Below are 23,699 nucleotides of genomic sequence, written 5' to 3'. Positions count from 1 at the left end.
TTACATGGTTTCCTATGGGACACGTTCACATCCATGCTTTTTTCAGCCGCTGTGTATTTGGAAAGGGCTGGGGACTTTTTTTTTTTTTTTTTTTTTTAAACTGTGCTTTTTTGGTTCAATATACTTCAATGCAGAAGCTGCAGAAAAGCGTGTCATGTGTTTTTGCAGCAATTTGTGTTTTTAAATCTGCCCAACAACAAATTGGCCCAAAAAAATGCAAAAAAAGCAAATCGCAGCAAAATCACGTGCGCAAAAAGCACTGCAGAAACAGATCAAAAGCAAACTGCATAGGTGTGTACTGAGCCTTATGCTGGCCACATGCATAAAATTTCAGACGAGAATATTCAGAAGAAAAATCTTTGTACATTCGCTGAATGAAAGAATGTTGTTTGAAATTTTCACTTGTTTTTAACATTCCGTTTTTAAAATGAATGTCATTTCTGAACGAAAACCACATCCACTGTCTGAAAATTCCTTTGACCAAGAAGTTTTCTATTTCCAAATTTTCCCATCACTGTGGTTGAAAATGAACATCAATTTGACCCCACTAACGATTAGAAAATCGAACGAACGTTCTTAAAATGCCTTTATGTTTGAAGGAAGATATTGTTTGTTTTTTTAATCAAAAAAAAAAAAAAATTGATCTCCGAGTCTGATGATATTTACCAGATTCACTCTTTAATAGCATATACAGTATATATCTCCTCTAATAGCATATACAGTATATATCTCCTCTAATAGCATATACAGTATATATCTCCTCTAATAGTATATACAGTATATCTCCTCTAATAGTATATACAGTATATCTCCTCTAATAGTATATACAGTATATCTCCTCTAATAGTATATACAGTATATCTCCTCTAATAGTATATACAGTATATCTCCTCTAATAGTATATACAGTATATCTCTTCTGTTTGTTATTCTCAGCGTGGATTAGATATTTTGCTCCCTAACCATATAGTTGGTTATTTATATTTACCACTGCATAGAGATATTTAAGAATAAATTGCCTTTTTTTAAAACTTTACATATTTAACTAAATTATACACCACACTGTTTTTTTTAAGGTTATTAACCGATTAATCGAAACAATAAATCGGCCAACTAATCGATTATGAAAATAATCGTTAGTTGCAGCCCTAGCCTAGTCAAAGCCCAGACCTCAATCCAATAGAAAATCTGTGGTCAGACTTAAAGATTGCTGTTCACAAGCGCAAACCATCCAACTTGAAGGAGCTGGAGCAGTTTTGCAAGGAGGAATGGGCAAAAATCCCAGTGGTAAGATGTGGGAAGCTCATAGAGACTTATCCAAAGCGACTTGGAGCTGTGATAGCCACAAAAGGAGTCTCTACAAAGTATTGACTTTAGGGGGGTGAATAGTTATGCACATTGACTTTTTCTGTTATTTTGTCCTATTTGTTGTTTGCTTCACAATAAAAAAAAAAAAAACAAAAATCTTCAAAGTTGTGGGCGTGTTCTGTAAATTAAATGATGGAAATCCTCAAACAATCCGTGTTAATTCCAGGATGTGAGGCAACAAAACATGAAAAATGCCAAGGGGGGGGAATACTTTTGCAAGGCACTGCAACTATAGAAGAAAAATTATTCTTCTACAGCTGCCTTTCTCAACCTTTTTTTACCCGAGGGGAACCCTTAAAATAACTTTCAGGTCTTGGAGAACTCCTGGGTCAGTGTGAACAATGCCCCTTAGTTTGGTGTTAAGTGAGAAGAATGCCCTTTTTTTTTACAGTTGTGGTAAGAATGGCCCCCTTACAGAGAGCTATAAAGATCATTGGTGTCATACCGTTGGCTCCTACAAGTGGCATTGGCTCAGAACTATGTAGGCACCATCAAACAGGAGGTAAATCATCCACAGCTCAAGGAACCCCTAAGCCACCTCTGAAGGAACCCTGGTTGAGATTGGCTGTCCTACAGGATTATCACCAACATGGTGAAAGGTGGATGAGAACCTGTTGACCTATTTCTATGTAAAAATCAATCCTTGGACTTTTATCTTTAGCGATATGGAATTAATGTATTTTTCCCTCCAAAAAGATGCACTTTCCCCCCCAAAAAATGGGGGAAAAAAGTCTGCGTCTTATGGAGTACCCCTCCCCACCCCCGGTTAAAGTACCGGCAGGACAGACATCCCCCGCCCCCCGCGAGCGCCGGGCGATCTGACGGCTGGGCCTGTCACTCGGACAGAAGACAGAGCAGCCCAATCGGTTGAATGGAGTACAGCCGCCTACTCTAGTCTTCTGTCAGGTGGACGTGATGACGTCAGGTCAGGCTGCATTTATGGAATTGGTAAGGCTGAATTTCTTTGGCACTGGTCAAAATACGGAACTTCGACCAGAAGTGAAAATCTGTTGTAGAGGGAATTGGGATGTTTGTTTGAAAGTCAAGTAGTTCACAGTTGCTAAGTAATCATTGGGGATAAAAAAAAAAAAAAAAAAAACTGGCAGAAAAATATATTTAAGTTAAAAAAAAATAAAATAAATAAATAAAAAAAGGAGGAAGCCTAGCAGACGTTATTTGGAGAGCAAACCACCCAGAAAATCGGTTACAAAAAGTAAAAGTCTGCATGTTGTAAACTGCAAAAAAAAAAAAAAAAAAAAAAAAAAAAGTGAATGTCCAGCTACTGGGACATTGCAAAAATCTAAAATTTTAAGTAGAAGAAATCTAGAAAAAACAGAAAATAAATATATTTTTTGTAAAGAGTTTAAAGGAAAAAAAAAAAAAAAAAATCAAACATGAAAATAAAAAAAAAAATAAAATAAATTGGACCTAAAACCAGGAATGCACCGATACCATTTTTTTTTTTTTTTTTTACGAGTACAAGTACCGATTCTTTTTTTTTTTAGTACTCGCCGATACCGATTCCTACTGCCAAGTGTTTTGTTTTAAACTTCAGCTGTTAGCAATGGTACAAAAGCATTGAAAAGTTATTTACAAATTAAATAAAATTGATTTTTTTTAATTTTACGCTTTTTCAATGTAAAAATTTTTATATATATATATATATATATATATATATATATATATATATATATATATATATATATATATATATATATATATATATATATATATATATATATATATATATATACCCATATATATATATATATATATATATATATATATATATATATATATATATATATATATATATATACCCACAAAGCAAACAAAAATTTTTAATTGTTTATCGTTTATAAAATAGACGTGAACAAAAGAAAAAAAAAAAAAAAGCAGGAAAATAATAATTAAAATGGAGGAGAATAGGAGAATAGGGAGTTAATTAAGGCTGATTAGAGTAAATTAAGGGTTTATAAGGGGTTAAACAGAGGAACATTTGTTCATCCCTTTGATCTGCAGATGAAGAAACAAAAGATACAAAAAGAAACAATGTTTCTTTTTATTTTAGTGTTTCAGGGCTGAGCAATGTTGTTAATAAACATTGCCGGCTGCTTTTTGGGGTTTTTTTTTACATCTCCAATTACCGGACTTCTTTAACACCGGGGAGATCCGCTGACAGCGAAAAAGAGCCAGAAAGTATCGGTTTCAGGTATCGGTGCATTTGCACGAGTACCGATATTTGTGCAAATACTCGGCACCGATACTATTATAGGTGCGACCCTACCTAAAACCATTATAGTAACGTTTAAGTAAATACAAGAACCTTGTTTTGTACCCTTAAAATTAGCATTAGGAGGCTTAACAGTGTTGGCATGCCTCACAAACTAAAAAAAATATTATTTTAATAGCCTTGAAACAAAGTACAATTTCATTATATTATTGTAACTGAAAACAATATGATACAGCAAAACAGAAATAGGTCCTTTAGCCCCCTGTAATAAAACTTTTTTTTTTTTTTACAAAAACAGACAAATACATGGCTCTGCTTACCTTAAAAAGTTTTTGAGAATGTTTTATCATAAATGTCACTCCATTTGTCAGCTTTATTATATGTTCTTGCAAATCATTTGCTGTGACCTGTAATGCAAACAGAGGCATCAACATCAGATCCTAAATGTAGAGACACTGCCAGATATTAAAAAGGTATCTACATACTTTAACACTGCTTAGAACAGTCTATCCAAGGCTCCAGGCCAGCCATAATCAATCAGGGTTCTGTGGAATATATTCCAAAGTCAAAGACGCCAGATCTGCTGCCCTTACTCTTCAAACGTGAGAAGAAGCCAAACCAGGTCTACTATAGGTGGCGTGTTTCAAGGGGAATCCCAAGTTTAGCTCAAATGAAGAGAGGATTCCCACTTGAAACGGGTCAGACTTAGTAGACCTGGATGGCTTCTTCTCATGATGAAGAGCATGTTCAGCAGATCTGGTGTCTTTGATTTTGGAATATGTTGATGGGTTTCATAAATGTATGTGTTTCTAATTATAATATTTGCGTTTATTAATAAATGATATATAAAAAGGTAATGCGCTAGGCTGGTATGCCATTGTTTTGTTGTTGTTCCAGTGCTGTGTATTTCAGGGCATCCCCAGAGGGCATCAAAAGCGTGGTGGCCTTACACACATCTGAATTGGAACAGTGAAAAACCAACTGGTTTCTGGGCACCACACTTGAGCACAGGATGTTGTACTTCTTGCTAGGGTTCCTCCAGAGGTTTCTAGGGGTTCCTTGAGCGAATTGATTCACCTCCCATTAAACCCCAATTTAGCTTCCCCTGATTAACCTTTCATGTGAGGGTGCCTGCAACGCCACTTGGCAGAGTTAGCGGTAGAACATCAATTCTTTTGTTTTTTTAGCTGTTAGCAAGGGTGGCATTGTTGTATATTACCTTCCCATTTGATAGTGTCTGCAGAGTTTTGGAGCCAACCATTCTCCACCAGGGTTCTATGTAACCCTAGAATTCCTCCAGAGGTTGCTATGGGTTTCTTGAGCGGACTGACTGACCTCCTATTAAACAATGAAATATCTTCCATTTGAGAGTGTCTGCATAGTTCTGGGGCCAACCATTCTCCACCAGGGTTCTGTGGAACCTTAGAATTCCTCCAGAGGTTGCTATGGGTTCCTTGAGCAGATTGACTGACCTCCTATTAAACCCTGAAATACCTTCCATTTGAGAGTGTCTGCATAGTTCTGGGGCCAACCATTCTCCACCAGGGTTCTGTGGAACCCTAAAATTCCTCCAGAGGTTGCTATGGGTTCCTTGAGCAGATTGACTGACCTCCTATTAAACCCTGAAATACCTTCCATTTGAGAGTGTCTGCATAGTTCTGGGGCCAACCATTCTCCACCAGGGTTCTGTGGAACCTTAGAATTCCTCCAGAGGTTGCTATGGGTTCCTTGAGCCGATTGACTGACCTCCTATTAAACCCTGAAATACCTTCCATTTGGGAGTGTCTGCATAGTTCTGGGGCCAACCTTTCTCCACCAGGGTTAGGTGGAACCCTAGGGTTCCCCTCAGATGGTGCTAGTGGTTCTTTAAACTGTGGCTGATCTAAACTTCCACTTGAAGGTGGCCGAGTAGTTTTAGGGCCAACACCACATGGCAGAACCTGTGGCATAACACCAATTAGTTTTTTAGTTATCTGTAGGGTGGCATTCTCACCATCATTAGAACCACATAAATCCTCAATAGAAGCGCACATATTAGCTTCTTTCTCTCTTTTAAGTTTGTCGTTGGACCAACAATAGATTTTACTTGTTTGCATCAACTGTTTTGGTCTTCTATTGATGTGGAGCTACATCTACAACACTTCTACAACACTGGTGTGTGGCTGTACAGATTTATAGAATACCCAATGCTTCCATTAAGGATTTTTGTGGTTACATCGATATGTTTGGGCAACAATTTGGTGCTCATGTGTTGGTGCTCAAGTGCTCGTGAGCACTAATAGGGGAAGGCACCCCTCACTGGACCCGAATATCCGAAGGGTGACACTTAGGAGCCAACCATCATGGGACTGTCTTTGGATATTGATCCTTCCGGCATGCAGCCGGCATGTTACAGGTTCTAACGAATGCTCATCCCTAGTTGGCTCACTTACTGTTCTTGGATATCGGCAATACAATAAATGTAATATTCTTATATGGCCAGGGTCTGGGGCATATGAAAATACGCTATTTGATCTTAGGGGCCATGGGTGCTACCTGAACACAAAGTCATTCCATTGGAATCCATACATGTATAAAATACTTACAACTCTCAAACCCCTGATGAAGGTACCAGAAACGCGTCGGGTATTAGGGTACACTACCCCATGAGAGTACATCCACTATTTTCATCTTGTATATATTCTCTGTTTATATTTTGTATCAATTTTGTATGGAATGATTTTTACTCTGTATGTTATAGACACTTTCACGTCTTTTTTAAGCATATCAATAAAACATATATATTTTTTATCTGAAGAGTTGGTGGTCTGTCAAAGTCCCAATCTAAGGGGGATTCTTTCTTCTATGGTCTACTATGTAAGGGATGGGATCACCATACTCTACACTTGTTAAGATGGAAGTCCCCTTCTTGCTTATGCGTCACCTTCCAGCTGCGAGGGATCTCAGTTTTGTTCCACCATTTATGAATTGAGTAACATTGCATAGCGCCTGAATTTTCTTTTTAATTTGCATTCTCACCATCACTGTAGGGCAGGGTTTCTCCAGAGGTTGTTGGGGGTTCCTTGAGCAATTTCTGCCTCTTAGATATGTTCCCACTAATACCACTCATCTTTGTAGCTATTTGTAAGGGGGTCATTCTTCCAAATGAGCACAAGTCTAAGGAGCATTCTTCCCACTGACCAATACACAAACGTATTCTGAGATGTAGATCTAGTCATTTTTAGCAGAGATTCCCTGAGACCGGAAAGTTATTTCAAGAGTTCCTCTCGGTTGGAGAAAGGCTGATGTAGGGGAAAGCATTTTTCTCACTGACCCCCAAAGATTTGAATTTAGCTGGGTTTCCTTGAAACCAAAAAAAAATTTCAAGTCTTCTATTGGGGTAGAAAGTTTCAACAAGGCTGCAAAGGCCAGTGCCATTAAGGATATAATGTGGTCAGTTGTCAGAATGCAAAAAGATGTGCCCCAACTTGACAACACAGTAATGTGGGGTCCACTCTAGCCTAGCCATCAAAATCCTTTTGGGCCAAGGGAATTGATACCTAAACATTGGCATACAACCAAAACAACCCTACGGCTAGAGAATGGATAGTTGTAATAGGTCATATGAGGGGGATGGAGGAACGAATTGCCCAAATACGATAAAAATAAACTACTTCATACCAAAATGAACTCCATGGATTCTTTATATGGTTACCGATGATTGCAAGGCCCTGGCATGAGCCTCCATATCATGCCATATCATGGCAGGGCCTTGCAGAAAAGCATACTTACTTGGTTGAAAAAAAAAAAATCTCGGGCATTCATTGATGAGATTATGGATTCTCTCTCCCCTACTGTGATCCTACTCCACTTATCCTACCCCTACCCTACCCCTCTCTTCCACCCTTATTTTTTCTATTTCTTCTATCAGATTTGATACACAGTTGCAGTTGACATCCTGGAATAAATTGGGGGGCCTCCATGATTGGTAAAGGGACCAAAACCAATGAGAAGCCTGGAACTATGCAAAAATCTGTTCTTGATGGTGGTGAACTAGGACTCAGGAAGTTTAATATCTGAATATCAGTGTATTCTTGCAATGTTGAACAAACAACAACCAAAGCTTTATTTTTAGCAGGAAAGCAGTTCCGGCACCTCCAGCACTGAAAATAAATAATGAAGAGGGGTGGCGGGATGTGCTGGAGGGTCTATTGTTGCTGGGGGACTCATTGTCACTGGGGAAAGGGGGGGTCTATTATTGTTGGGAGGGGTCTATTGATGCTGGTTGTTATGACATCTACAGTTTTATTGCTAGTGGGGTCTAAAGTTGCTGGAGTGGACCTATAGTTTCTGGGAAAGGGGGTATTTTGTAGTGGGGGGGGTTACTGTTGCTGGCTATCGGTTTTACTGCTTTTCTTATTAACAAATTCCATACAAAATTACTTTGTAATTTATACGCATTTCTGTATTCTCTAAAAGGGGCAGTACTGGGAGGTGGGTAGGGGTTGGAACCAAGTGATGGTCAGTAGGGGTTGGAACCAAGTGATGGTCGGTAGGGGTTGGAACCAAGTGATGGTCGGTAGGGGTTGGAACCAAGTGATGGTCGGTAGGGGTTGGAACCAAGTGATGGTCGGTAGGGGTTGGAACCAAGTGATGGTCGGTAGGGGTTGGAACCAAGTGATGGTCGGTAGGGGTTGGAACCAAGTGATGGTCGGTAGGGGTTGGAACCAAGTGATGGTCGGTAGGGGTTGGAACCAAGTGATGGTCGGTAGGGGTTGGAACCAAGTGATGGTCGGTAGGGGTTGGAACCAAGTGATGGTCGGTAGGGGTTGGAACCAAGTGATGGTGCTCGGAGGTGGGTAGGGGTTGGAACCAAGTGATGGTGGGTAGGGGTTGGAACCAAGTGATGGTGGGTAGGGGTTGGAACCAAGTGATGGTGGGTAGGGGTTGGAACCAAGTGATGGTGCTCGGAGGTGGGTAGAGGTTGGAACCAAATGATGGTGCTCGGAGGTGGGTAGAGGTTGGAACCAAATGATGGTGCTCGGAGGTGGGTAGGGGTTGGAACCAAGTGATGGTGGGTAGGGGTTGGAACCAAGTGATGGTGCTCGGAGGTGGGTAGGGGTTGGAACCAAGTGATGGTGTTCGGAGGTGGGTAGGAGTTGGAACCAAGTGATGGTGGGTAGGGGTTGGAACCAAGTGATGGTGCTCGGAGGTGGGTAGGGGTTGGAACCAAGTGATGGTGCTCAGAGGTGGATAGGGGGTGGAGACAAGGGCAGACTCAGAAAGGGGGAGTACCTGCACCTATTCTGAAAAAAAAAAAAAAAAAAAAAAAAAAAAAAAAAAAAAAAGCCCTGTCAACGAACCCTGAATGTTTAGAATGAATTGGGTAGTTGTGCCCCATCTCCCTCTTTTCTTTTGTGCCCCACCATTGGTGTCAATGGGAGGAATAGTGCCCCACCATTGGTGTCAGTGGAAGGAATAGTGCCCCACCATTGGTGTCAGTGGGAGGAATAGTGCCCCACCATTGGTGTCAGTGGAAGGAATAGTGCCCCACCATTGGTGTCAGTGGGAGGAATAGTGCCCCACCATTGGTGTCAGTGGAAGGAATAGTGCCCCACCATTGGTGTCAGTGGGCGGAATAGTGCCCCACCATTGGTGTCAGTGGGCGGAATAGTGCCCCACCATTGGTGTCAGTGGGCGGAATAGTGCCCCACCATTGGTGTCAGTGGGCGGAATAGTGCCCCACCATTGGTGTCAGTGGGCGGAATAGTGCCCCACCATTGGGGTCAGTGGGAGGAATAGTGCCCCACCATTGGGGTCAGTGGGAGGAATAGTGCCCCACCATTGGTGTCAGTGGGAGGAATAGTGTCCTATCATTGGTGTCAGTGGGAGGAATAGTGCCCCACCATTGGTGTCAGTGGGCGGAATAGTGCCCAAAGGTCCATGTAAAGCTTAGTAAAGGGACACATGTGGCCCGTGTGCCGTAGTTTGTAGATCTCGGCTCTAGACCACAAATGCATTGGAAGTAATGGAAGTATAATTACAGCGACTACAATCAGCAAGTTTAATATTTAATGGCAGTGACTCGATCAGGTGAGGCCCAAATGGACAATTCAACAAAAAACGTACCCAACATTCGCCCCATCAGACGATTTTGCGGAGCCATGTGACGAGCCGCGGGTCATTATTTTTTTTCTTTGTATAGATGCCTTAAGAGGCTCTTAACCATTTATCTTTAATTTGCATTTCAAAAGACGTCTGCCTGAAATGACTGGCGGCACGCTGACCTCCCGCGCTCCGCGCCGTGTAATATGTACGGCTGACATATAAAGCCAGCATGCCGCCTCCCACATATGAGAACAGCGAGTACAGAAATCAGACGACGCCAGAAGAATGGAGAGCGATTAGTAACCGCGAAGAAAACCGCCATTTCCCATCAGAGGTCGTGTCAGGTGTTTTTAAAATGTACATTAAAATTATTCCAACATTCTTCTTTTTTTTTTTTTTTTTTTTTTTTTACACTTTTTACTAGTTTATCTTTATATTTACTGCATTTCAGGATTTGTCAGTTTTATTTTTATTGGCGAGCACCTATACTGTGCGGTTTGCGTCAATACAATAAAAATAAATTGGCGCAAATTATCGCATGCGATTTCCCCCGCCGCTCGTGTATAGAAAGGGAAAAAGCACCACCTAGTGGGCAGTTTATTAAAAATGCCATTGAACTAATAATAAAAGTATAACTAAAAAGGCAAAACTTTTTTTTTTTTTAGTTTTAGACAGAATGGAGAGGGATTAGAGCCCCTGTCAAATTTTTATTGCGGTCTGTGCCCCCCCCCCCCCATTAAGGAGATTCACTCTCTCTAGTTGTCCTGTTTACTATTATCATTGAAAGTAAAAGAAAATCCCCAAATTTTGGGTCGCCCCAGAAAAGTAATGAGGGGAAATCTTTCATTGGGGACACTAGTTCTGGTAGTCCCCAAAGGAATTCCCGCCGATGATAGAAAATCACAGCTGCTGGGAGGTGCTCACAGGGCTGGAATAGTGCCCCATCATTGGTATCAGCGGGAGGAATAGTGTCCCATCATTGGTATCAGTGGGGGGAATAGTGTCCCATCATTGGTATCAGTGGGGGGAATAGTGTCCCATCATTGGTATCAGTGGGAGGAATAGTGCCCCATCATTGGTATCAGTGGGAGGAATAGTGCCCCATCATTGGTGTCAGTGGGAGGAATAGTGCCCCATCATTGGTATCAGTGGGAGGAATAGTGCCCCATCATTGGTATCAGTGGGAGGAATAGTGTCCCATCATTGGTATCAGTGGGGGGAATAGTGTCCCATCATTGGTATCAGTGGGAGGAATAGTGCCCCATCATTGGTGTCAGTGGGAGGAATAGTGTCCCATCATTGGTATCAGTGGGAGGAATAGTGTCCCATCATTGGTGTCAGTGGGAGGAATAGTGTCCCATCATTGGTATCAGTGGGGGGAATAGTGTCCCATCATTGGTATCAGTGGGGGGAATAGTGTCCCATCATTGGTATCAGTGGGGGGAATAGTGCCCCATCATTGGTGTCAGTGGGAGGAATAGTGCCCCATCATTGGTGTCAGTGGGAGGAATAGTGTCCCATCATTGGTGTCAGTGGGAGGAATAGTGTCCCATCATTGGTGTCAGTGGGAGGAATAGTGTCCCATCATTGGTATCAGTGGGAGGAATAGTGTCCCATCATTGGTGTCAGTGGAAGGAATAGTGTCCCATCATTGGTGTCAGTGGGAGGAATAGTGTCCCATCATTGGTATCAGTGGGAGGAATAGTGTCCCATCATTGGTGTCAGTGGAAGGAATAGTGTCCCATCATTGGTATCAGTGGGAGGAATAGTGCCCCGTCATTGGTATCAGTGGGAGGAATAGTGTCCCATCATTGGTATCAGTGGGAGGAATAGTGTCCCATCATTGGTGTCAGTGGGAGGAAATGCATCATCCCATATATTTATCGATCGATCTCGGAGGATTATTGGTCGGACATTCTGAGAAAATAAAGAGCTCCGCCCACTCTTCTAGAATTTACAAGATGTATTTTTTCAGCATTAACCCTTCGGTTGCCTCCATCAATCTATGTACTGAAGACATTACATTTCTGTTCTTCCATCGCACTCATAAATATAAATGAAATCCTCGTGTATCCCTCCCACATTGATGGTACATTTCGGATCTCGGAGAACGTTTCCAGAACGCGGCGTCACGTGACGCAATTACAATATATTTCGGGAAGAGATTCACATTGGAAGACATTCACTTCATTCTCCAGCGAACTTCCTCCGCGCTCGTCATGCGTCACGCTTGGCGACAATTTGTCCGTTCTCCGGGAAGACGGCGATTCTTGATTTGCATTTATAAAAATTCGTATTTCGGCAGCCGAGATTTGGAAGGAGAGAGATCTCGCGCCCGTTTCCCCGCCATCCATTAGAAGAGCAGCCGGAACCCCCCCCCCCCCCCACACGGAGGATACTTACGTTCTTCGGCCATACGATGTGCGGGGCGAACATCAGCGCCAGGTTGTGGGCGGACATCTTGTTGCGGTCTTGTTTCTTGGCCGTTTGGTAGAGGAGATCCAGCAGCAGTTTGAGGAGGTTCCTGTTGGGGGATGGGAGGAGCAGGAAGAGGAGCTGCAGCGCCTCCATCTGGCGCTCTTTATCGGGGGTCCCGGTGCGGTTCCCCTTCTCATCCAAGAGCATCAGATCTGTGAAGAGGAGGGAGACGGTGTTACAAAACCCACATCGACCGTCTCCAGACTTACAATCATCGCCTTTTATTTATTTGTGGAAAATCTTTATCCCATAAGGAAGAAAAAAAAATGTAACTGATTATAAAGTGTGATCTGGTGTAAAAAAATAAAAAGAAAGAAAAATAATAACAAAGAAAAAAAAATGAATGCGGCCACCACATCGAATGATCGGAAAGCTGCAATATATGACAGTTTTGGCTTTAATAACACTGAATTCTAGAGACAGTAATATTTAGATTCGATTGGTCCACCTTGGACTCCTGTAAGCATGTATGTGCTGTACTAGAGCTGGACGATTTTCTCCCCCCAAAAAAAAATAAAAATCTGAGTCGATTTGCTGAAAATTTGAATCGATTTGACCTCTCAACTCGATTCAAGATTCAAATCAATTTTTTCCCCAGCCCTATGCTGTACCTGTGGAAGCCGAAGATTACAGGAGTAGCAGTATAGTAGGGGTATAGTAGCGGTATAGTAGGGGTGGGTTGCAGTGTAGTAGGGGTATAGTAGGGGTATAGTAGGGGTGGGTTGCAGTGTAGTAGGGGTATAGTAGGGGTACAGTTGCAGTGTAATAGGGGTATAGTAGGAGTAAAGTTGCAGTGTAGTAGGGGTACAGTTGCAGTGTAGTAGGGGTACAGTGTAGTAGGGGTACAGTAGGGGTACAGTTGCAGTGAAGTAGGGGTACAGTTGCAGTGTAGTAGGGGTGTAGTAGGGGTATAGTGGCAGTGAAGTAGGGGTGTAGTAGGAGTATAGTAGGGGTTATAGTAGGGGTATAGTTGCAGTGTAGTAGGGGTGTAGTAGGAGTATAGTAGGGGTATAGTTGCAGTGTAGAAGGGGTGTAGTAGGGGTATAGTAGGGGTACAGTTGCAGTGAAGTAGGGGTGTAGATGCAGTGTAGTAGGGGTATAGTTGCAGTGTAGTAGGGGTATAGTAGGGGTACAGTTGCAGTGTAGTAGGGATGCAGTGTAGTAGGGGTACAGTAGGGGTGTAGTAGGGGTATAGGTGCAGTCTAGTAGGGATGCAGTGTAGTAGGGGTACAGTAGGGGTACAGTTGCAGTGTAGTAGGGGTATAGTTGCAGTCTAGTAGGGATGCAGTGTAGTAGGGGTATAGTAGGGGTACAGTTGCAGTGAAGTAGGGGTGTAGATGCAGTGTAGTAGGGGTGTAGTAGGTGTATAGTGGCAGTGAAGTAGGGGTATAGTTGCAGTGTAGTAGGGGTGTAGTAGGAGTATAGTAGGGGTTATAGTAGGGGTATAGTTGCAGTGTAGAAGGGGTGTAGTAGGGGTGTAGTAGGGGTATAGTAGGGGTACAGTTGCAGTGAAGTAGGTGTGTAGATGCAGTGTAGTAGGGGTATAGTTGCAGTGTAGTAGGGGTATAGTAGGGGTACAGTTGCAGTGTAGTAGGGATGCAGTGTAGTAGGGGTACAGTAGGGGTACAGTTGCAGTGTAGTAGGGGTATAGTTGCAGTCTAGTAGGGATGCAGTGTAGTAGGGGTACAGTAGGGGTACAGTTGCAGTGAAGTAGGGATGCAGTGTAGTAGGGGTACAGTAGGGGTGTAGTAGGGGTATAGGTGCAGTCTAGTAGGGATGCAGTGTAGTAGGGGTATAGTAGGGGTACAGTTGCAGTGAAGTAGGGGTGTAGATGCAGTGTAGTAGGGGTATAGTTGCAGTGTAGTAGGGGTATAGTAGGGGTACAGTTGCAGTGTAGTAGGGGTGTAGTAGGGGTATAGTGGCAGTGAAGTAGGGGTATAGTTGCAGTGTAGTAGGGGTGTAGTAGGAGTATAGTAGGGGTATAGTTGCAGTGTAGAAGGGGTGTAGTAGGGGTATAGTAGGGGTACAGTTGCAGTGAAGTAGGGGTGTAGATGCAGTGTAGTAGGGGTATAGTTGCAGTGTAGTAGGGGTATAGTAGGGGTACAGTTGCAGTGTAGTAGGGATGCAGTGTAGTAGGGGTACAGTAGGGGTGTAGTAGGGGTATAGTTGCAGTCTAGTAGGGATGCAGTGTAGTAGGGGTATAGTAGGGGTACAGTTGCAGTGAAGTAGGGGTGTAGATGCAGTGTAGTAGGGGTATAGTGGCAGTGAAGTAGGGGTGTAGTAGGAGTATAGTAGGGGTTATAGTAGGGGTATAGTTGCAGTGTAGAAGGGGTGTAGTAGGGGTATAGTAGGGGTATAGTAGGGGTACAGTTGCAGTGAAGTAGGTGTGTAGATGCAGTGTAGTAGGGGTATAGTAAGGGTATAGTGGCAGTGTAGTAGGGGTATAGTGGCAGTGTAGTAGGGGTGTAGTAGGGGTATAGTGGCAGTGTAGTAGGGGTATAGTTGCAGTGTAGTAGGGGTATAGTAGGGGTACAGTTGCAGTGTAGTAGGGATGCAGTGTAGTAGGGGTACAGTTGCAGTGTAGTAGGGATGCAGTGTAGTAGGGGTATAGTAGGGGTACAGTTGCAATGAAGTAGGGGTGTAGATGCAGTGTAGTAGGGGTATAGTTGCAGTGTAGTAGGGGTATAGTAGGGGTACAGTTGCAGTGTAGTAGGGGTGTAGTAGGGGTATAGTGGCAGTGAAGTAGGGGTATAGTTGCAGTGTAGTAGGGGTGTAGTAGGAGTATAGTAGGGGTTATAGTAGGGGTACAGTTGCAGTGTAGAAGGGGTGTAGTAGGGGTATAGTGGCAGTGTAGTAGGGGTATAGTGGCAGTGTAGTAGAGGTATAGTGGCAGTGTAGTAGAGGTATAGTGGCAGTGTAGTAGGGGTATAGTGGTAGTGTAGTAGGGGTATAGTGGTAGTGTAGTAGGGGTATAGTGGTAGTGTAGTAGGGCTATAGTGGCAGTGTAGTAGGGCTATAGTGGCAGTGTAGTAGGGCTATAGTGGCAGTGTAGTAGGGGTATAGTGGCAGTGAAGTAGGGGTATAGTTGCAGTGTAGTAGGGGTGTAGTAGGAGTATAGTAGGGGTTATAGTAGGGGTACAGTTGCAGTGTAGAAGGGGTGTAGTAGGGGTATAGTGGCAGTGTAGTAGGGGTATAGTGGCAGTGTAGTAGAGGTATAGTGGTAGTGTAGTAGGGGTATAGTAGGGGTATAGTGGCAGTGTAGTAGGGGTATAGTGGCAGTGTAGTAGGGGTATAGTGGCAGTGTAGTAGGGGTATAGTGGCAGTGTAGTAGGGGTATAGTGGCAGTGTAGTAGGGGTATAGTGGCAGTGTAGTAGGGGTATAGTGGCAGTGTAGTAGGGGTATAGTAGGGGTGTAGTAGCAGTATCTATACAGTGATTTCCAGCTTCCAGAAGGATCCTACAGGTATGGTATATACACAGAGTAGGTCCACGCTGGAACAATGTACAGGAACAGTCACAATGACATAAAAAGGTTTTCCTGCGTCCCGATTGGACGGCTGGTCTTACCTGCGATCTTTAAATGAGCGAGATAATGGCGGTGCGTCAGCAGAGGTTCAGGCAGCTCTCCCAGGAACATCTTCAGTATGGTGGCCACATCATTGGGGTGAAACTCCCCGGAATCCACATCCAGATCCGCCCCGCTGTTCAGACAGTCTTTGAGGATTTGCTGGCGGTTGCTGTTCCCGGGGATTCGGAATAAACCTTCTGTGCGCAGATCTATGGAGTGCAATTAGAATACGGGGGGGGGGGGGGGGGGGGTTTAATTTTGGAAACCATTCTAAGCAGGATCAATTTTAGAAGATATACCTTAGAATACCTTATACATGGCGTGCCCAAAAAAATTAAAGCGGACCTCGACCCCCCCCCCCCCCTTTTTTTTTTTTTAAATGTTTTTCTCCCTGCCTCCTCCCTTCCCTATAACATAATTACAAATATATATATTTATTATATTATACACATACTAAACCCATAGCTGCAGCTGTTATACCCACTTAATGACAGTACATACATTGTGTGTGTATATATATATATATATATATATATATATATATATATATATATATATATATATATATATATATATACACACACACACACACACACACACACACACACACACAATCTATATATAGATATATAGATATATAGATATATATTCGTGAGCAAGTGGTTGATGCAATGTTGTTGCTTATAAAAAGAAATATATATCTATATCTGGCAGCGGGTAGAATCCCAACATGCTGTGTGAAATGCAGACATCTGACAAGCACTGAAGACGTCCGCCGCAGATGTTCTCTGCAAAAAAGAGGGAAGATTAGAGTCGCGGGTGGCGGGACCCCTACATATTATTATTGTATTTTTAATACTCATTTCTTTTTAGGAACAAGCTCTAAAATGTACCCATCTTCACTTACAGTTTATTATGGAACATTGCAATTTATATAATGAAGTCTATCATATAGTTAAAAAAAGCTGAATATTGCTTTTTCTTCCTTTTGATAGTATTGGTAAAGATATACTCTACCACAAATGAAAGAAAAAAAAAAAAAAAAAAAAAAACACAACACTGCGTTATTACAGGATGGAAAAAGGACACAGATTTTTTTTTTTTTTCCATTCGGGAAGGGTAAAAAAAAAAAAAAAAAAAAAAAAAAAAAAAAAAAAACACTTCTTTTAGTTTTTTTGGGGTTTTTTTTTGTCATTGGTTTCCTTGGGGAGATGATCCTTCATCACCCATCCTATAATTTACTAGTAGGAAATGTCTTTTTTTTTTCTTCCCTTTGCTACTATATCTAATAGACTGCAATTCCTTTTAAAAAAAATTTCCGTAAAAAAAAAAAAAAAAAATTCAGCATATTCGTTAATTCTGAAACATCCGAATTAACAAAAGACCGGTTAACTAATTTTTCCAAAATCTAATTTTCTGACAAAACGAAAATCCAAAAAAGAAGAACGAGAATGCGAAAAAGAAGAAGAACGAGAATGCGAAAAAGAAGAAGAACGAGAATGCGAAAAAGAAGAAGAACGAGAATGCGAAAAAGAAGAAGAACGAGAATGCGAAAAAGAAGAAGAACGAGAATGCGAAAAAGAAGAACGAGAATGCGAAAAAAGAACATAAATCCAAAAAAGAACAAAGATCCAAAAAAAGAACAAAAAACATTCTATTATAATTAAATTATTAAAGCGCCAAAAAAAAAAAAATTTTAAAAGCCAGCAGCTACAAATACTGCAGCTGCTGACTTTTAATACATGGCCACTTACCTGTCCCGGGGTCCAGCGATGTCGGCAGGGGACGCCGAGAACCCGCTCGGTTCTCGGCAGCTGCCGCCGCCATCCTAGGTGAGGGAATCAGGAAGTGAAGCGTTGCGGCTTCACTTCCCGGTTCCCTACTGCGCATGCGCGAGTCGCGCTGCCTGTCCCAAGTGGTCCATGCCTTAGACAGGTATCTGCACCCCCCTCCTCCCTGAAAGGTGCCAAATGTGACACCGGAGGGGGGGAGGGTTCCGAAAAGCGGAAGTTCCATTTTTGTGTGGAACTTCGCTTTAAGTATATTAACCGCTATTATAGTTTTTGTTGTTATTTATTATTAAATTATAGGTATTGGAATTCCCTTTCAAATTTGGCTGTTAGTGAACGTAACTGTCCGGGAAATTTTAAGCTTCTCCCTATAAGCAAATAATTTCTTTACGCTTAAAAACACAAAAACAGCTCTTTTATATAATGCCGGGAAAGCGCGCTTGTATGTCTCCAACACAGACAGACGCTGGTATCACCTTGAGCTCAGCAGAATCCTCCATAGAATGCTTTACTCCGTTTATTTATACTGTCAACATGAATAACAAAGGAAGGTGGTGGCTTCAGAATCAGCCAGACACTTGTATTCTTTCAAAAGAACCAATCACCACACAAGTATATATTCAAATAGAAATACAGTAGTGACGTGTGCAGATGGTCGTGTGCAGAGCCATGCGGCGAGCATCCTGTGAGACACAAAGGACCCACAATTTGAACATTACCTATATGGCTCTGAACACGATCGTGTGCACATTCCCACCGCTACCAATGACCCGAGCCATCATCCCCATACCCAGCAAGGGTACAGATGCGATCGCCTCCGCCGCTGCCGATGGCTCCAGTAAGCAGCGGAGGGCACCGGATTGCGGCAGGAGAGGGGGGCCACTCTATCATGGCTCAGTGGGCCATCATTTTGTATGGTTATGCTATGGTTCCCATGTACGCAGATCTGCTTACTTAAATATTTAGATGCGATCGCCATGGAGTGGCCAGTCCCTCGGTGAGACAAACATCCTTACAGATCAAACAGACAGATCTGCCGTGTCCACAGGAAGGTTTCCGCAGCCAGTGGTCTTCCACCAACGTCTGTGTGTGCGAATTCCCTCACATGAGCGCATTACAGCAAAACAGACACTGGGGGACATCTGACATTAATAAAAATTTCCACAACATAATTAATATGAATTATCCAAATAACGAATACCGCATCTATACGATTGGAACGTGATAAATTCAAATTTTTCCAAATTCATATGAAATAACGAATATCGATCATAGAGAATGATCCAGAAAAAAAAAAAGAATGAAAACGAGAAAAAAAAAAATAATAATTTTTTTCGGCAGTGCACAGGTCTAATATCAAATTCAATTTTGCACCTTTTTTTACCACACTGTTTCCTTCCACTAAACTTTCCATTAATATGCTTGGATACAGCACTCTGTGAACAGCCAGCTTCTTTGGCGATGACCTTTTTGTGACTTGCCCTCCTTGTGGAGGGTGTCAATGACTGTCTTCTGGACAACTGTCAGGTCAGCAGTTTTCCCCGTGATTGAGTCACCTACTGAACCCGACTGAGAGACCATTTTAAAACCACTTGCCGACCGCTGCATGTACATATACGTCCCTTTTTTGAGGACGGATATTGTTGTTATGGCAGCAACTAGCTGCCATAACCCCGGTATCCCCGTGTTCGGGCCGGATTCGCCGCAAGATCACTTTTATCGGTGGTGGGAGAGGGCCCCCCTCTCCCGCCGCAATCCGGTGCCCTCCGCTGCTTACCGGAGCCATCGGCATCTGTCCCCTTGCTGGGTATGGGGATGATTGAGGGGAAGATGGCCCCCACCCGTCTCCATATCACTGCAGGGCGGAAGCGACGTCAAAACGTCACTTCCGCCCATACCTCTTAAAAGGCACATTTTTCTGTTATCATTTTTTCAAATTTTTTTATTTTATTGCATTTTAGTGTAAACTATGAGATATGAGGTCTTTTTGACCCCCCAGATCTCATATTTAAGAGATCCTGTCATGTTTTTTTTCTATTACAAGAGATGTTCCTTGTAATAGGAATAAAAGCGACCAAATTTTTTTTTTTAACGGTGTTAAAAATAAATAAGAAAAAAAATATACATTTTTTTTAAATTCCCCATCCCGCCGAGCTCGCGCGCAGAAGCCAACGCACACCTGAGTAGCGCCCACCTATGAAAACGGTGCTCAAACCACACATGTGAGGTATCGCCGCGATCGGTAGAGCGAGAGCAATAATTCTAGCCCTAGACCTCCTCTGACACTAAAAACATGCAACCTGTAGAATTTTTTAAACGTCGCCTATGGAGATTTTTGAGGGTAAAAGTTTGACGCCATTCCACGAGCGGGCGCAATTTTGAAGCGTGACATGTTGGGTATCAATTTACTCGGCGTAACATTATCTTTCACAATATAAAAAAAAATTGGGCTAACTTTACTGTTGTCTAATTTTTTTATTCAAAAAAAGTGTGCTTGTAAAAGTGCTGCGCAAATACGGTGTGAAAAAAAGTATTTCAATGACCGCCATTTTATTCTCTAGGGTGTTAGAAAAAAAAAAAAAAATATAAAATGTTTGGGGTTTCTAAGTAATTTTCTAGCAAAAAAAAAAAAAAGTGTTTTAAACATGTAAACACCTAAATCTCAAAACGAGGCTGGTCCTTAAGTGGTTAAAGGTTCAGGAAACATTTACAGGTGTTTTGAATGAATTCGCCGATTAGAGTGCTACACCTCGAGTCCACAATATTCAACTTTTTCTAGTTTTCTGAGATACAGAATTTTGGGGTGTCATTCGCTGTGAAACATAAATCATCAAAATTAAAAGAAAGAAATGCTTGAAATCTATCACTCTGTGTGTGACACATTTATATATAAAATATAGGAGTTTCACTTTTTAAATGAAATTACTGAAATAAAATAACTTTTTAATATTCTAATTTTTTTTTTTTTGAGCTGCACCTGTATATTGTGGGTGGGACCTTTGCTTTTTTTTTTTTTAACCAAATGAAAGCAACTTTTTACATCACTCTCCTAGGTACTGACACAAAGCATGGGGAGCACCGGGAGCTGGGCCGCCCATGCACTGCAAGGGTTGCATGCTCATTTACAACTAGGGGGACCGGGAAGGGCACTTTTACTTACTCAAGCCTCCACTCCAACATTCTCCCCTCCAGGCTTCTAGACCGGTCCCCGCAGCCTCTTCTCTACGCTCCAGCACTCTGACAACAATGTGCAGAGCCCCATAGCCTTGCATTGGACATGAGGGCACCAAGGGACAGTCCACTGCCGGAGCGCAAAGTCCACTGCCGGAAAGGGCAAATGCTGGGGGTGCAACTGCACTTCAAGGGTTACAGGCTCGTTTATGCCTGGGGGGGCCAGGAAAAGCATTTTTTTTTAACCTGATCTTCTGGTCCTACAGACTCCCTCCAAGCTGCTGCATCATTCCCCACAGCCTCTTCTCCTCTACGTTCTGGCGGTTGGATCTCCTCTGACTTCATCAAATACCATGCACAGTCCATAGCCCTGCTTTGGGCATAAAGGACACCAAGGGTCAGTCCACTGCCAGAGCACGGGGGGAGCATTGGGTGCTGGAGCGCTAATGCACATGCTCTTCTATGCCTAGGGGGACCCAGAAATGCCCTCTTATTACCCGATCTTCTGCTCCAGCAGGCTCCCTCCAGGTCCCCACAGCCTCCTCCCCCCCTACACTCTGGAAGTGAGAAGTTCTATGGATGTCATCAAATACCAGGAGGCAATAGCCTTGCATTGGACAGGAGGACGCTAAGGGACCCAAGTGCCCAAAGCACTGCAAGGGTTGCATGCTCATTTATGCCTATGGGGACCGGGAAGAGCACTTTTACCTACCCAATTCTCCACTCCCACAGGCCCCCTCCCAGCTGCTAGACCGGTACCTGAAACCTCTTCTCCACTACACCCTGGCAGTCAAATGCCCTCTCACATCAAATGCCATGCACAGCCCATAGCCTTGCATTGGACATGCCCCCCCCCAGTGATGTACTTACCTCCAGGAAAGCTGAGCGGTCAATGCTCAGGAGGTAACCCTTGAAGCGGTTTGCGGATTCAAAATCCCCAATTTTCTCTGTGCAGGGCTTCTGGGACAGATCAGAGCAATACTCTGATGGTGCTGACCAATCAGAATCACTCTGATCCATCCTGGAGGCTCTACAGCTAGAAGAGTGGGGATTTCAAATCCCTGGACTCCTGGACTGGCTGCGCGGGCACTGAAAGCATTGCTGGAGAACTAACCAATTATAGGGGACAAGGACGACTTTCTAAGTTCCTGCTATTTCTGCCCCCATCATCAGTGGAGAGAAAAAAAAAAAAGGGGGGGGGGGATCTGTCTAATGGAGTACCAGATAGTCTGAACCCAGCAGGGGCTCCAATCCCTGACCACTCTACCCACCGTATAATGAAATACAAAATTTAATCGGGCATACAGTTTAACCACAAGTGCACTTAAGGAGGAGTCTCTAGTCCATCTCCCAAAGAAATGGGACTCCTACCCTGACCCCCCCCGGGGTACAAAGCTCCTTACAGGGGCAAGGTTTAACTTGGTCCACCTAGCCTGCTGGACCCCTCAAGGTCAATACCCTCCACCCAAGTGAAAAAACGTGAGAATAAATAGTGTCACGCATAGGCGTCGTTAAGGTGGGGCTATTGAGGCTGGAGCCCTGAATGTGGGGCCAATAGCCCCGAGTGTCTAAGTGCCGGGTCCTGCACTAGGGTTGCCACCTGTCCGGTGTCGACACATGTGCCCGGTTTTCAAGCTGCCTGCAACTCAGGCACATAACTGTTCAGCCGTCCTGTGACCAGTGGCCCCGGCCGCAAGATCTAGAGCGGCGCATCCCGATTCCAGTGCCCACCGCCATCAGTGTTACTCTGTCACATACAGCCTGTACGAGCGCTGGGCTGGGCGGCGGGCGTTCTGTGATTGGCTGTGCAGTCGGCGGACATAAGGGTCTGTCATTGGCCAGGTGGAGCTGGTGACTGGTCACATGTGGAGGCGAGCCGGGGCGGGGCTGGACTGTGGGTGATCGCGGCCACCCGGAGTCCCGCCTCCCTGCCTGGTGCGCGCTGTGTCTCCTCCTGACTGAGGTCTCTCCGTTATCTGCCCCTCCACCAGCCTGTCTGTCAGCGTGCCCCTCTCTGTAAGCCACCCCCCTTTGTCATCCCGCCCCTTTCTGTAAGCAACACCCCCTCTGTCAGCAAGCCCCCAATCTAATAGAGATCTCTAAGGGGGTGCTGTTATAAGGGGACTCTGAGCTAATGTAGAGGGGATGCTGACTGCTGGTGACCCATTAGATCAGCACCCCCACCCCCCCTCCCTAGAGACCCCTACTAAATAAGGGAAACTCTCCTTATAACAGCACCCGCCATTAGATCAGTTTGTCCTTATATTACCTCCCTCTCCTTAGAGAAAGCCATTATATTACAGTCCCAGTATATAAGCACCCCCTATTAGAGACTGATGGTTTGTCTCTAAAGAGGATCAGATATAGGGGACTCTGATCTAAAACAAAACAAGAAAAAAAAAAACACAACACCTAAAATAAAACTAAAACGCCTTGAGAAAACTATGCAAAAATAAATTAAAAGTCAGTGCAACCTCTCCCTATAATTATATTAATTTAAATGTGAACAAATAATTGTGAATGATGGTGGAGACCCCCAAGGGTAATCCAAGTATTAATACACTCCAATCTTATTTAAACATATACTGTGCAATCTCCATACACATATAATAGTGGTGTAAATCTATTCCAAAATGTGTAGTGCTAATACCCAACAAAAGGAAATTGGATGTTAGTACATTTTGGAATGGATTGGAGGTTTACACCACTATTTATACACCATTATATGTGTATGGAGATTGCACAGTATATGTTTAAATAAGATTGGAGTGTAATAATACTTGGATTATCCTCGGGGTTTCCACCATCATATACAACTAGTTTTTTCATATATGAATATAATTATAAGGGGAAGTTGTGCCGCATTTTTTTCTATTTTAATTTTTTTGGGTCTCTGAGAGGAGCACCGATAGGCAACACCCCTCCTCCATACAACCCCATGTCATGTAGGTCAGTGTATGTCAGCCAGGTAGGTCAGTGTGGGTCAGGTAGGCAACACCCCCCAC

General features: G+C 43.2%; 1 protein-coding gene across 1 annotated transcript in view; it reads right to left on the bottom strand.

Annotated features, from left to right (window-relative positions):
* Positions 1-3,920: 3,920 nt before the first annotated feature.
* The window catches only part of ARHGAP19 (Rho GTPase activating protein 19), a gene marked incomplete at its 3' end in the record, with an annotated part of 53,812 nt that continues 34,033 nt past the window's right edge, over positions 3,921-23,699 (bottom strand). The window contains 3 exon segments of the mRNA XM_073595101.1: positions 3,921-4,007; positions 12,091-12,317; positions 15,733-15,942. Of these exon segments, the coding sequence (XP_073451202.1) occupies positions 3,921-4,007; positions 12,091-12,317; positions 15,733-15,942 (524 nt within the window).

Source organism: Aquarana catesbeiana, linkage group LG08 (genome assembly GCF_042186555.1).
Source record: "Aquarana catesbeiana isolate 2022-GZ linkage group LG08, ASM4218655v1, whole genome shotgun sequence".
NCBI classification, from domain to species: Eukaryota; Metazoa; Chordata; class Amphibia; order Anura; family Ranidae; genus Aquarana; species Aquarana catesbeiana.
This window is presented reverse-complemented; position numbering and strand designations above follow the sequence as displayed.